Source organism: Sinocyclocheilus grahami, unplaced genomic scaffold, assembly GCF_001515645.1.
Source record: "Sinocyclocheilus grahami isolate Dianchi unplaced genomic scaffold, SAMN03320097.WGS_v1.1 scaffold3.1, whole genome shotgun sequence".
NCBI classification, from domain to species: Eukaryota; Metazoa; Chordata; class Actinopteri; order Cypriniformes; family Cyprinidae; genus Sinocyclocheilus; species Sinocyclocheilus grahami.
In genome coordinates this window covers 5,181,226-5,194,707 of record NW_015505182.1, presented here as the reverse complement: position 1 = coordinate 5,194,707, position 13,482 = coordinate 5,181,226, and the positions used below count along the sequence as shown (strand labels likewise).

At 39.4% G+C, this 13,482-nt stretch overlaps 1 protein-coding gene across 1 annotated transcript in view; it reads right to left on the bottom strand.

Moving 5' to 3' along the window:
• LOC107581615 (protein diaphanous homolog 3-like) overlaps positions 1-13,482 on the bottom strand; it is a 344,565-nt gene that overhangs the window by 109,332 nt on the left and 221,751 nt on the right. The window contains exon 19 of the mRNA XM_016267247.1: positions 10,688-10,817. Within this exon, the coding sequence (XP_016122733.1) occupies positions 10,688-10,817 (130 nt within the window). The remainder of the gene's footprint in view (positions 1-10,687; positions 10,818-13,482) is intronic.

Genomic DNA, 13,482 nt, shown 5'->3' with positions numbered 1-13,482 from the left:
TATATATATATATATATATAGTCCTTTTTGTATGTGTATGTGTGTGTATGTGTATATATATATATATAAAATAGTATTGATAAAATAATAACACCAAAACAAATTCTCAGGAACCTTTGATTTAGCACTTAAATTAGTTTTAGTGTGGAAAGTAACTAAGGCATTTTACACATCTGAAGTGTCTTAAACTGAAGTGAAAATCTGCGTAGTCAAATGTATGAACACCTGCCGCAATGATTGTGTGGATGTCATTATTCTCCACATTTGATCAATATCACACATTGAGGTAAGTGTTTAGCCCTAGTTGCAAAGAAATTACACACAACATCTTTAGCATACAATTTCTAAAAGGTTCAATGTTATCCTATTAGCACAGAAACTATCATTTTTTAAAAAGATATATTTGTTTAATTACTAGTACAAGAGTTCCTGTAAGACCAAACCAGGTCTGTATTTTTCATCTGTTCCTCACGCACACTGGTAGTTTGATGAGGTAATTATGTGACTTTAATAAGAGGCTCAGTTTTGATTAAGCAGACGCTGTTTGGAGGGGACGATCCCGTTCCATGCACAGTGTTAGCTAAATGTGATGGGACACATTGACTGAGCGTCATGTGTGGAGATTTGGCTTAAACATCCTCAGCTTAGCTGGATATTATTTATTGCATTTTCATGAGGAATTGTGTAAATGTTAAACTACTTAAATGCTAATCTGCTTAGTTAAGTCTGACTTTTCTTTTTCTTTTGGTCCTTAATGATTTCTAACATGTACGATGAACGATTTGAAGCTTTTAACAAGTGAATATCTCATACATGTCCCATATCTTGGCCTAAAGGGTTGAAATGCACACATTTTGCATTCAGAACAACAAAAAGCTTATCCGGAATGCATGTATGCATAATCAGAAGAGATAGCTGAATACAAAAACCTCACTTTAGCCATCAAACTCATCTCTAGCTCCCTCTCATGGAGTCAATGTAGAAAGAGAGACAGAGAGATAGAGGTATCTGGTTTCATTGGACTATGCCAAGAGCAGCTGGCAATACCATTTTGTGTGTGACCCAAGAGTCCAGTGCCTACACACACAAACCTATTTGTCAATCTGTATGGTACATTTATTCAGGAACTAAATAACTTCAGCACATCACTCATTTGGCACCTTCCTAATGTTGTTATATATGCTCTTTTGACTTATAACCACCTAGCAACTGCATAGCTGTGTGAGAGCTGTATGTGATGACTAAATCTAGCCTACAGTTACAGTATACATAGATGCACATATTATATGTACACTAAAACCAAACAACAAAACTGTTTAAATCACTCATGCTCTTGAGAAGCGACTGCAGAGTGAGCTAAGTGTTAGTGTGTGTGTTTGGTGTAAGGGGGTTGGTGAGTGTAAACCTACACTCAAAATGCTCATTCAGAGGGATACTTGAAAGCAATGTGTTCATTTTATTAGACTGTTTCTTTTGGTGATTTGTAAGCTCTTGAGAAAACCGAACATGTTTGCATGAATTTGTGGAGGACTTCATTTATCCACTGTGAGTTAAGTGTCAATTTGTACACTACTGTTCAAAAGTTTGAGGTCAGGAAGTCTCTTATGCTCATCAAGGCCACATTTTATTAAAGAAATACAGTATAAACGGTACAAATGTGTGGATTTTTTAAAAATCATGCAGGGATTAAAAACGAATTCTGAGCAAAAACATTAAAGTTTTTTTTTCTTTCTGGTAGCCTACTAGTTCGGAAGTCTCTTTTGGCCCGTTTTTAACTAAATAAAAATAACTGCTTTATTTATTTAGTAATTTAAATTTAATTTTTGTATTGTATTTTTTATTTTATTAATCAAAATGCAACGCCCACAAAATAATATTCAGTGTTGTGTTGGGCTGCCGAATCTCCGAATGCGTGCATGTTGAGGGGCGAGATGAGATATAGTACTATAATGTCATCAGCCGTTTGCAACAAAACTTTATAGTTTTGTTGCAAATGAATTAAGAATTTATAGTGCTATATATCAGCTTAAACATAATTATATTGTATATACGGTATACTGAAATGCGCGCTGATAGTGCGTATTTTAATTATACCGGTCATGTTTGTGGTTTTTCATCATGATGCAGTCTGTTTAAATAAATATTCAGAAACACATGCAGTGCTACTTTTAGTATTTTTCTGTTTAACTTTTATTAAACTGCAGATCAAAATGGAATAGGCCTATACCCTAAATAAGGATAAATTATATTGGAACGCATCTCCAAAATAATCGCATACACAGATGCACGTTGCCATTACAGTAGTCAGCGACGAACAGCAGGCAAATAAAATATAAACTGAGGTTACAAAAGTGATTCAGTCAAGATCAGTGAGGGATTTTCTTTTCTTTCGTTCTTTAAATTAACATTAATGACTGGCGGCAGATGCTGCTGTCAATGCATGGATCCAATACACCCTTGTTGTCTTTCTCGGCCCTTTACATAACCGATTGTATTTATGGGATATTTTGATATAATTCTGTGTATTTGTCCATTCGAATGTGTAAGAATGCGAGATAGAGAGCTCAGTCCAATGTTCGCGCATATAAGAGGCGGCTTTTGTGTGTGCGTGCGTGTGTGTGCGTGCGTGCAGCACAGAAAACAGCGCACGAGTGCAGAAGTGAGTTCTATTTCGTCGTCTTAGTTGAATCTTTTGAAATCACAATAAAAGCGCATGCAGAAATCGAGAAGCAGAATCGAAATTTTATTTTATAACAAGTAATTTGATTCCTGACCTTATGCATCTGATCTGATTTCCGAAATCGGAATAGCTTTTCGATGCCCAACCCTAGGGCTGTGACGGTGGCAGATGTTTACCACCGCGGTGGTAATGGACCAACTACCGCCGGTGGCGCGGTGTTGATATAAATAAATAAATATATATATATATATTAGTGGTGTCAAAATTAGCGCGTTAACGGAGGTGATTATTTTTTCAGTTTAACGCGTTAAAAATATTTAATGCAATTAACGCAGGGGCGGGGCTAGGGTTGGCCACCCCACTCACAACTGCTGCTTCTGTCACTTATTCAGTCACAGAACGAATGAGAACGGGAGACGTTTCAGACGCGTGCTCCTCTTCACTTTGGTGCCAGGCGTGGAAACGGTACTGTGCTCGAAGCGCGTGCTCTTCAATTGCACACACAAAGGCGCCGGCGCGCTGTAGCCTGTATCCTTTCATATCAAAGCGCGAAATAAAATACGTGCACGCAATGCCGTGGTCAGTTAAGTCATGAAGTTACCCAGTTTAACGCGTTAAAAATATTTAATGCAATTAACGCAGGGGCGGGGCTAGGGTTGGCCACCCCACTCACAACTGCTGCTTCTGTCACTTATTCAGTCGCAGAACGAATGAGAACGGGAGACGTTTCAGACGCGTGCTCCTCTTCACTTTGGTGCCAGGCGTGGAAACGGTACATTGCACACACAAAGGCGCCGGCGCGCTGTAACCTGTATTCTTTCATATCAAAGCGCCTTTTTCTTTCTGGTAGCCTACTAGTTCGGAAGTCTCTTTTGGCCCGTTTTTAACTAAATAAAAATAACTGCTTTATTTATTTAGTAATTTAAATTTAATTTTTGTATTGTATTTTTTATTTTATTAATCAAAATGCAACGCCCACAAAATAATATTCAGTGTTGTGTTGGGCTGCCGAATCTCCGAATGCGTGCATGTTGAGGGGCGAGATGAGATATAGTACTATAATGTCATCAGCCGTTTGCAACAAAACTTTATAGTTTTGTTGCAAATGAATTAAGAATTTATAGTGCTATATATCAGCTTAAACATAATTATATTGTATATACGGTATACTGAAATGCGCGCTGATAGTGCGTATTTTAATTATACCGGTCATGTTTGTGGTTTTTCATCATGATGCAGTCTGTTTAAATAAATATTCAGAAACACATGCAGTGCTACTTTTAGTATTTTTCTGTTTAACTTTTATTAAACTGCAGATCAAAATGGAATAGGCCTATACCCTAAATAAGGATAAATTATATTGGAACGCCAGGGGCGGGGCTAGGGTTGGCCACCCCACTCACAACTGCTGCTTCTGTCACTTTTTCTCTTGACAAGAAGTGCATTTATTCAATCGCAGAATGACTGAGAACGGGAGACGTTTCAGACGCGTGCTCCTCTTCACTTTGGTGCCAGGCGTGGAAACGGTACTGTGCTCGAAGCGCGTGCTCTTCAATTGCACACACAAAGGCGCCGGCGCGCTGTAGCCTGTATCCTTTCATATCAAAGCGCGAAATAAAATACGTGCACGCAATGCCGTGGTCAGTTAAGTCATGAAGTTACCAAAAAGGCTATTAAAGCTGTCTTAAAACTGTGCATGCGTGTCATATATCTTATATGAGTCACATTTAAGAACATGTCTTTGAAATAGTTTTCAAAACTGTCCTGGAGCAGCCCAGCACTGTCTCACTCATCTAACACACCCGATTTAACTCGTCAGCTCGTGTTTATTTTAGCACTTCAGTCAGTGAATACGCAGCCTGCAAGAAATAATACAGTTAAACAAGAAAGTAGCCCAAAATAAGAAAGTTAATACACCCCCTGGCTACAGGACGCGAGCTGCGCGGCGCGACAAAATACTATAAAACTCATTATAATCAGTGACATGACAAATCCCCGACAGTAAACTGCCTAGTTCTATTTATGAGGTACTGACACAGAACATTTCATGATGGTAAGTTTAATTTCCTTAATTATAACAATTGCAGCGTTGTTTTTAAGCTTGTAGTCAAGCTATAACGTATTTGATTTTTATCATGTATGACTAAAATCATGCAGGGATTAAAAATTAATTCTGAGCAAAAACGTTAAGGTTTTTTCTTTTTTTTTCTTTCTGGTAGCCTACTAGTTCGGAAGTCTCTTTTGGCCCGTTTTTAACTAAATAAAAATAACTGCTTTATTTATTTAGTAATTTAAATTTAATTTTTGTATTGTAATTTTTATTTTATTAATCAAAATACAACGCCCACAAAATAATATTCAGTGTTGGGCTGCCGAATCTCCGAACGCGTGCATGTTGAGGGGCGAGCTGAGATATAGTACTATAATGTCTTAAGCCGTTTGCAACAAAACTTTAGTTTTGTTGCAAGTGAATTAAGAATTTATAGTGCTATATATCAGCTTAAACATAATTATATTGTATATACGGTATACTGAAATGCGCGCTGATAGTGCGTATTTTAATTATACCGGTCATGTTTGTGGTTTTTCATCATGATGCAGTCTGTTTAAATAAATATTCAGAAACACATGCAGTGCTACTTTTAGTATTTTTCTGTTTAACTTTTATTAAACTGCAGATCAAAATGGAATAGGCCTATACCCTAAATAAGGATAAATTATATTGGAACGCATCTCCAAAATAATCGCATACACAGATGCACGTTGCCATTACAGTAGTCAGCGACGAACAGCAGGCAAATAAAATATAAACTGAGGTTACAAAAGTGATTCAGTCAAGATCAGTGAGGGATTTTCTTTTCTTTCGTTCTTTAAATTAACATTAATGACTGGCGGCAGATGCTGCTGTCAATGCATGGATCCAATACACCCTTGTTGTCTTTCTCGGCCCTTTACATAACCGATTGTATTTATGGGATATTTTGATATAATTCTGTGTATTTGTCCATTCGAATGTGTAAGAATGCGAGATAGAGAGCTCAGTCCAATGTTCGCGTATATAAGAGGCGGCTTTTGTGTGTGCGTGCGTGTGTGTGCGTGCGTGCAGCACAGAAAACAGCGCACGAGTGCAGAAGTGAGTTCTATTTCGTCGTCTTAGTTGAATCTTTTGAAATCACAATAAAAGCGCATGCAGAAATCGAGAAACAGAATCGAAATTTAATTTTATAACAAGTAATTTGATTCCTGACCTTATGCATCTGATCTGATTTCCGAAATCGGAATAGCTTTTCGATGCCCAACCCTAGGGCTGTGACGGTGGCAGATGTTTACCACCGCGGTGGTAATGGACCAACTACCGCCGGTGGCGCGGTGTTGATATAAATAAATAAATATATATATATATATTAGTGGTGTCAAAATTAGCGCGTTAACGGAGGTGATTATTTTTTCAGTTTAACGCGTTAAAAATATTTAATGCAATTAACGCAGGGGCGGGGCTAGGGTTGGCCACCCCACTCACAACTGCTGCTTCTGTCACTTATTCAGTCACAGAACGAATGAGAACGGGAGACGTTTCAGACGCGTGCTCCTCTTCACTTTGGTGCCAGGCGTGGAAACGGTACTGTGCTCGAAGCGCGTGCTCTTCAATTGCACACACAAAGGCGCCGGCGCGCTGTAGCCTGTATCCTTTCATATCAAAGCGCGAAATAAAATACGTGCACGCAATGCCGTGGTCAGTTAAGTCATGAAGTTACCAAAAAGGCTATTAAAGCTGCCTTAAAACTGTGCATGCGTGTCATATATCTTATATGAGTCACATTTAAGAACATGTCTTTGAAATAGTTTTCAAAACTGTCCTGGAGCAGCCCAGCACTGTCTCACTCATCTAACACACCCGATTTAACTCGTCAGCTCGTGTTTATTTTAGCACTTCAGTCAGTGAATACGCAGCCTGCAAGAAATAATACAGTTAAACAAGAAAGTAGCCCAAAATAAGAAAGTTAATACACCCCCTGTCTACAGGACGCGAGCTGCGCGACAAAATACTATAAAACATTATAATCAGTGACATGACAAATCCCCGCCTGGAGCAGCCCAGCACTGTCTCACTCATCTAACACACCCGATTTAACTCGTCAGCTCGTGTTTATTTTAGCACTTCAGTCAGTGAATACGCAGCCTGCAAGAAATAATACAGTTAAACAAGAAAGTAGCCCAAAATAAGAAAGTTAATACACCCCCTGTCTACAGGACGCGAGCTGCGCGGCGCGACAAAATACTATAAAACTCATTATAATCAGTGACATGACAAATCCCCGACAGTAAACTGCCTAGATATAATTCTGTGTATTTGTCCATTCGAATGTGTAAGAATGCGAGATAGAGAGCTCAGTCCAATGTTCGCGTATATAAGAGGCGGCTTTTGTGTGTGCGTGCGTGTGTGTGCGTGCGTGCAGCACAGAAAACAGCGCACGAGTGCAGAAGTGAGTTCTATTTCGTCGTCTTAGTTGAATCTTTTGAAATCACAATAAAAGCGCATGCAGAAATCGAGAAGCAGAATCGAAATTTTGTTCTATTTCGTCGTCTTAGTTGAATCTTTTGAAATCACAATAAAAGCGCATGCAGAAATCGAGAAACAGAATCGAAATTTAATTTTATAACAAGTAATTTGATTCCTGACCTTATGCATCTGATCTGATTTCCGAAATCGGAATAGCTTTTCGATGCCCAACCCTAGGGCTGTGACGGTGGCAGATGTTTACCACCGCGGTGGTAATGGACCAACTACCGCCGGTGGCGCGGTGTTGATATAAATAAATAAATATATATATATATATTAGTGGTGTCAAAATTAGCGCGTTAACGGAGGTGATTATTTTTTCAGTTTAACGCGTTAAAAATATTTAATGCAATTAACGCAGGGGCGGGGCTAGGGTTGGCCACCCCACTCACAACTGCTGCTTCTGTCACTTATTCAGTCACAGAACGAATGAGAACGGGAGACGTTTCAGACGCGTGCTCCTCTTCACTTTGGTGCCAGGCGTGGAAACGGTACTGTGCTCGAAGCGCGTGCTCTTCAATTGCACACACAAAGGCGCCGGCGCGCTGTAGCCTGTATCCTTTCATATCAAAGCGCGAAATAAAATACGTGCACGCAATGCCGTGGTCAGTTAAGTCATGAAGTTACCAAAAAGGCTATTAAAGCTGCCTTAAAACTGTGCATGCGTGTCATATATCTTATATGAGTCACATTTAAGAACATGTCTTTGAAATAGTTTTCAAAACTGTCCTGGAGCAGCCCAGCACTGTCTCACTCATCTAACACACCCGATTTAACTCGTCAGCTCGTGTTTATTTTAGCACTTCAGTCAGTGAATACGCAGCCTGCAAGAAATAATACAGTTAAACAAGAAAGTAGCCCAAAATAAGAAAGTTAATACACCCCCTGTCTACAGGACGCGAGCTGCGCGACAAAATACTATAAAACATTATAATCAGTGACATGACAAATCCCCGACAGTAAACTGCCTCGTTCTATTTATGAGGTACTGACACAGAGTTCAAATGTCCTGTGTAGACACTAAACAGACTCAACCTGTTGCGACGCGGTGGTGTCGCGTCCGGTGTAGACACTACTGTTAATATTGTTATTACACTTGTATACAAAACGTCGTATTATGCTTGTTATAGAGTGCGTGACGTCACGTGCACTACCGCCGGGTGTCAGTAGACAAGGCAGTGGCAGTGACGCGGTTGTCACGGCGACAGTCACAGCCTACCCAACCCTCCTACTAAATTATTTCATTCTTGCATGCAAAAAGACCTGTATGGTGACTATGGGGCTATGTAAAATATTTTTGACAACTTACTAGGTTTATCATTTGTCATTTTTTTCGATATTGTGGCAGTGACGCGGTTGTCACGGCGACAGTCACAGCCTACCCAACCCTCCTACTAAATTATTTCATTCTTGCATGCAAAAAGACCTGTATGGTGACTATGGGGCTATGTGAAATATTTTTGACAACTTACTAGGTTTATCATTTGTCATTTTTTTCGATATTGTCGATAATCATCTGTTACCTGACTATTGACATCGCGATACTTACGAGACATCGTCGATATATGATAATATCGTCATATAGCCCAGCCTAGTGTGTGCCGAAGAGAATACATATAAACGAAAGTCTCAACAGCAGTCAGCTGGTGCTCTTGAAAAACACTATAGAAACACATATGCATGAACCCTCCATTAGCAGTCACTGAAGAAAATCACCCAAGACCTACCCGCACCACAATGGGAGACAAAACCATAACAGTTGGGGACTGACATGAGCTAATTCTTAATGAAAGTATCTCAATCTCCAAGAGAAAAAAAATGCACCTGCTAATGCAAGCTCTAAAGAATAGAATAATGGAAGTAATATCTGTAAAACGATCAGAGGCTCTTTCCTGAGGGAAGCGCGGGGACAGTCATTCAGCGTGGTGGGGATACGTTACCCATAATGCCATTTCAGCTATGATGAAGGGCACAAGAGCAGGCAGCACGAATGAAATGGGGAACGGGAGAGAAAAAGACAGACAGGGAGAAAAAAGTCAAACTACAAAGGGTAGTTTCCTATAAAAAGTTTAAAAAAGCTGCAGAGACAGAACCAATAAGTGTAGGAGAAAGTGGACATGATAGAAAAACCTTTAAATTCTCTTGGAACACAAAAGGAGATGTTTTGAAGAACATCCGAGCTGTTCATTTCCATACATTGAAACTAACTTGTGATCATGAGCTATCAAGCACCATGTTTAACTACTAATATATGCAAGCGTGATGAGATTTTAAGTGAATAATGACTAATTGCTCTTTTTCTGTCACAAAGCTTATAAATTTCCTCTAAAGTAACTTGCATGGACCATTTTTATGGTGTCTTTTGTCATGTACAAAGCTGAATTTTCATTGTATAGAAAAGAGCAGAGCAAATATTCTGCTAAATTCACCATATGCATTTGTAGCACACAATGGTGAGTAAAATACAGAATTTACATTATTTTGGTCAAAATTAGCTAACAGTTCACCATAAAGTCAAACATGAATCAAAATTTACCTAGGTCTTAATAAATATCTCTGGTCTTACGGAGCATAATTCTTCAAAGCACATTACTCTTAAATTTTAATTTTTTCATAATAGCTAATATAAAAATGTAATAACATTCCCGGTCTCAAAAACTTTCATGTTCAGCTGATGCAATCAACACTACAAAGGCAGAAAACAACATTAACCAATAATATTACAGCCTAACAAGTCTAACAATCCAATACAATCTGAACTAATAAGTCCTGCCCTCCATCATTATTTGTTTCATTTGGAAAAACACAGTTGTCTTGAAACACTTTCTCTAAGGCTGCCAGACATACACGTAGGCAGGGCGTCTTTTTAATCACTCCCTCTAATAATGCTGTTTGATTATTTGCGGTCGCACTGCCAAAAACTCTCTCAGTCTTGCTTTCTGGAAGCATTAGGTAATGCAGTGAGTTGGTCTAGTCCTGTTGTGACTCTGCCTCTAGGACTGCCGAGGGCAATGTGACCTCACACAATGGCTCCTCTGCTTCTCTGTTTGCTAAAACACACAGGCAAGTAGACACATAGACTGTCGAAAATATCATCTTACCGATCATGATCTGTTCAGATTAAGATTTACAATAGAAGGATCCTTAGATCTGACACTCACTGGTCTTTTAATTGTGAGAGCACAAAACAGACACAAGCTGACATTATCTCTGTTGCTGATAGAGTGTGAAACGAACCTGCGCAGAAGTCGACACAAACTCACACACAAACTGGTAGAGTTGATGTACTGTACATTGTGAGAGTGACATTAAAGAACTATTAAAGTGGACTGAAGACTTTTTCCCCCCTTTCTTTTCAGATGGTTAGCCAGGGAGAATAAACTAAACTGTTAATTCTGTCCATTTTTAAATAGATGCTGGCTCGTTGTGTGTATACTTTGCAGTACCTCGACTGGCCTGGTCCACATGCTGTAGATCCTCCACAAACTTCATTACTTCAGGGTATTTCTCCTCACAGATCTCTGCCAGGAAGTGAAGTAGAGTGGACTTCTGATCAGCCGATTTAGTGTCTTTCAGCTGGGAGCCGAAGAAAGATATAGATGCAGACAGACAGAAGAAAAAGTGGGTTGGGAGAGCAATTGTTTAATGTGATACCAACATTAAATCAGAACAGAAAAAAAAAAAATAATAAAAATATCCATCAAAAAGAAAAAAATATATATATTTAGATGTTCAGAACATTACATAAATAGAGAGAAATCAGAGAGAGAGATTCTTGAAGGAAGCCATCGGCGTCCACCGCCTTCACATCTGACAAGTTAATTTGATAGTACACTGAAATTGCCGCCGGACTAGAAAAGCAAGACATTTTCATTGTCAGTTATGATTATCATCGTGGCACAAGGATACAGGCCTTTATAGAAGTCAGTGCAAAAAGCATTTGATTAATGCGGAGCGCGCAAACAATATTAAGCTCTTCTGGGTGGTGGTGCCTGACGATTTAAGATGCTTGATTACCATTTGGGGGGGATGAGAGATATAGATAAAGTAAAAACGAAGTTCAAAATGAAAATGAGAGATGAAATTGGAGAAATCGACTTTCCATCTAGTCCATTTTAGTACTCAACACTATCTCGCACTCTGCCATTTATTTTAAATGTATGTGTTCTGACAGAGGCTTTGTGCTGGATATACACACTGGGTTCAACTGGATAATTGCAGTGTCAGAACATTTGGAAGCCGTGTGAAGCGTTAGACAGATGACGGAGGATGGAATTAGGTTTTGTTGCTCTGCCTGAAAGGGCTTCTCAAAAAAAAAAAAAAGAGAAGAAAAAACAAGGCCAGATTCTACAAATTGCTTGTGCTGATTTCATCTGTGAAGTATGAAAATGACAATACAAAAAGAAACCCAAAATATCTAATCTGATCCTGTGGTCCAAGTCATTGATGTCTGTGAAAAATCGTAAATATCGGTTCTCAATCGGAAAAGGTTTCTAGGAAAAATAATAAAAAATCAACAAAATTCATCGAGATTCTGACGTCCATGACATACTGAACCGTCCTCTGCTGATGAGCTCAAACAGTGACGCGCGAGTCACTTGCTCAAAGGGAAGCGCTTTCAAATCCTTTGACAACTAAATATGCTCAATAAACCCACTGTGAACCAAAGAAGAAGATACTGACAGGTTAAACTCAGAATAAAACAAATAAACAAACTATCAGATCAACAGAGGCAGAGAGAGAACATCAGGACAGGCCCTCAGGCGAGGAACTTGAAAGGCAGAAAACGACATACTTTCTTTGTTACTCCTGCCCATCAGGGACTCTATCACTATGTGCAGATGTAGAGATGTAGTTTTTCTCTCTCTCTGCAGTGAGGACAGATCACTCCATTAGTTCTGATGCATGAGGCCCTTAAGTGGGTATAAGGACACGTTCAAAGACGAGTGTTGATATGCAACATAAATGAGCTGAAGATTTCTATCTGTACAGTATATATTATCTATCACCAGTTACTGTACATATATGAACATACGCACATACAACCATTCAGAAGTTTGGGGTCAGTATGAATGTGTTCATGTATGCATGTATTTATTTCTGCAAGAATGCATTAAATTCGTTAGCAGCCATATCACCCTGCAGCCCAAGACTGGTTGCCCACTGAAGCTACTGAAAAGTAGGGTTGAGCCTGGTCAGTACCTGGATGGGAGACCTCCTGGGAAAACTAGGTTGCTGCTGGAAGAGGTGTTAGTGAGGCCAGCAGGGGGTGCTCACCCTGTGGTCTGTGTGGGTCCTAACGCCCCAGTGTAGTGATGGGGACACTATACTGACAAAAAGCACCGTCTTTCGGATGAGACGTTAAACCGAGGTCCTGACTCTCTGTGGTCATTAAAAATCCCAGGATGTCCTTCGAAAAAGAGTAGGGGTGTAACCCCGGCATCCTGGCCAAATTCGCCCATTGGCCTCTGACCATCATAGCCTCCTAACATCCCCATATCTGCTGATTGGCTTCATCACTCTGTCTCTGCTCCACCAATAAGCTGGTGTGTGGTGGGCGTTCTGGCGCAATATGGCTGCCGTTGCATCATCCAGGTGGATGCTGCACACTGGTGGGGTGGTGGTTGAGGAGATTCCCCCTTTCTATGTAAAGCGCTTTGAGTGCCCAGAAAAGCGCTATATAAATGTAAGGAATTATTATTATTATTATTAAATTGATTAAAATAAGCAGCAAAGACTTTGTGGTTCAAATATTGCAAATATTGCAGAAAATCATAAAATATTAAGCATAATAAAACTAGTCTGTATGACTTGTGCTCCTTATTATACAATAGCTTTGTGTGAGGACCAGATTTTTTTCAGATCATCTTCACATGATATGTGGAAAAAATGTCAGAGAACATTCTTCAAGGGTTCTCCTTTTGTGTTTCACAGAAAACAGAAAGTAATTTGTGTTTGAAACAGCATGACGGTGGGAAAATAATGGCCGACATTTCATTTTTGGGTTATTCCTTTATAAAACGTCTGAATGTGACCATGTCCCATACAGTCTTCTGTCTTTTATCAGGTCTGCTAGGAGACTTGATGAGCATAAAGGCATTCATTATCCTGGAGAGATTCACAAATGCAGTGATGGCCATTCTTAACACCACACAGAAGGGAAAAATAGTGAAAGGAGTAATGAATAAAATGGATGTCTAATAAGAAAGAAAAGAGAGAGGTGGATCAACCCTGATAAAAA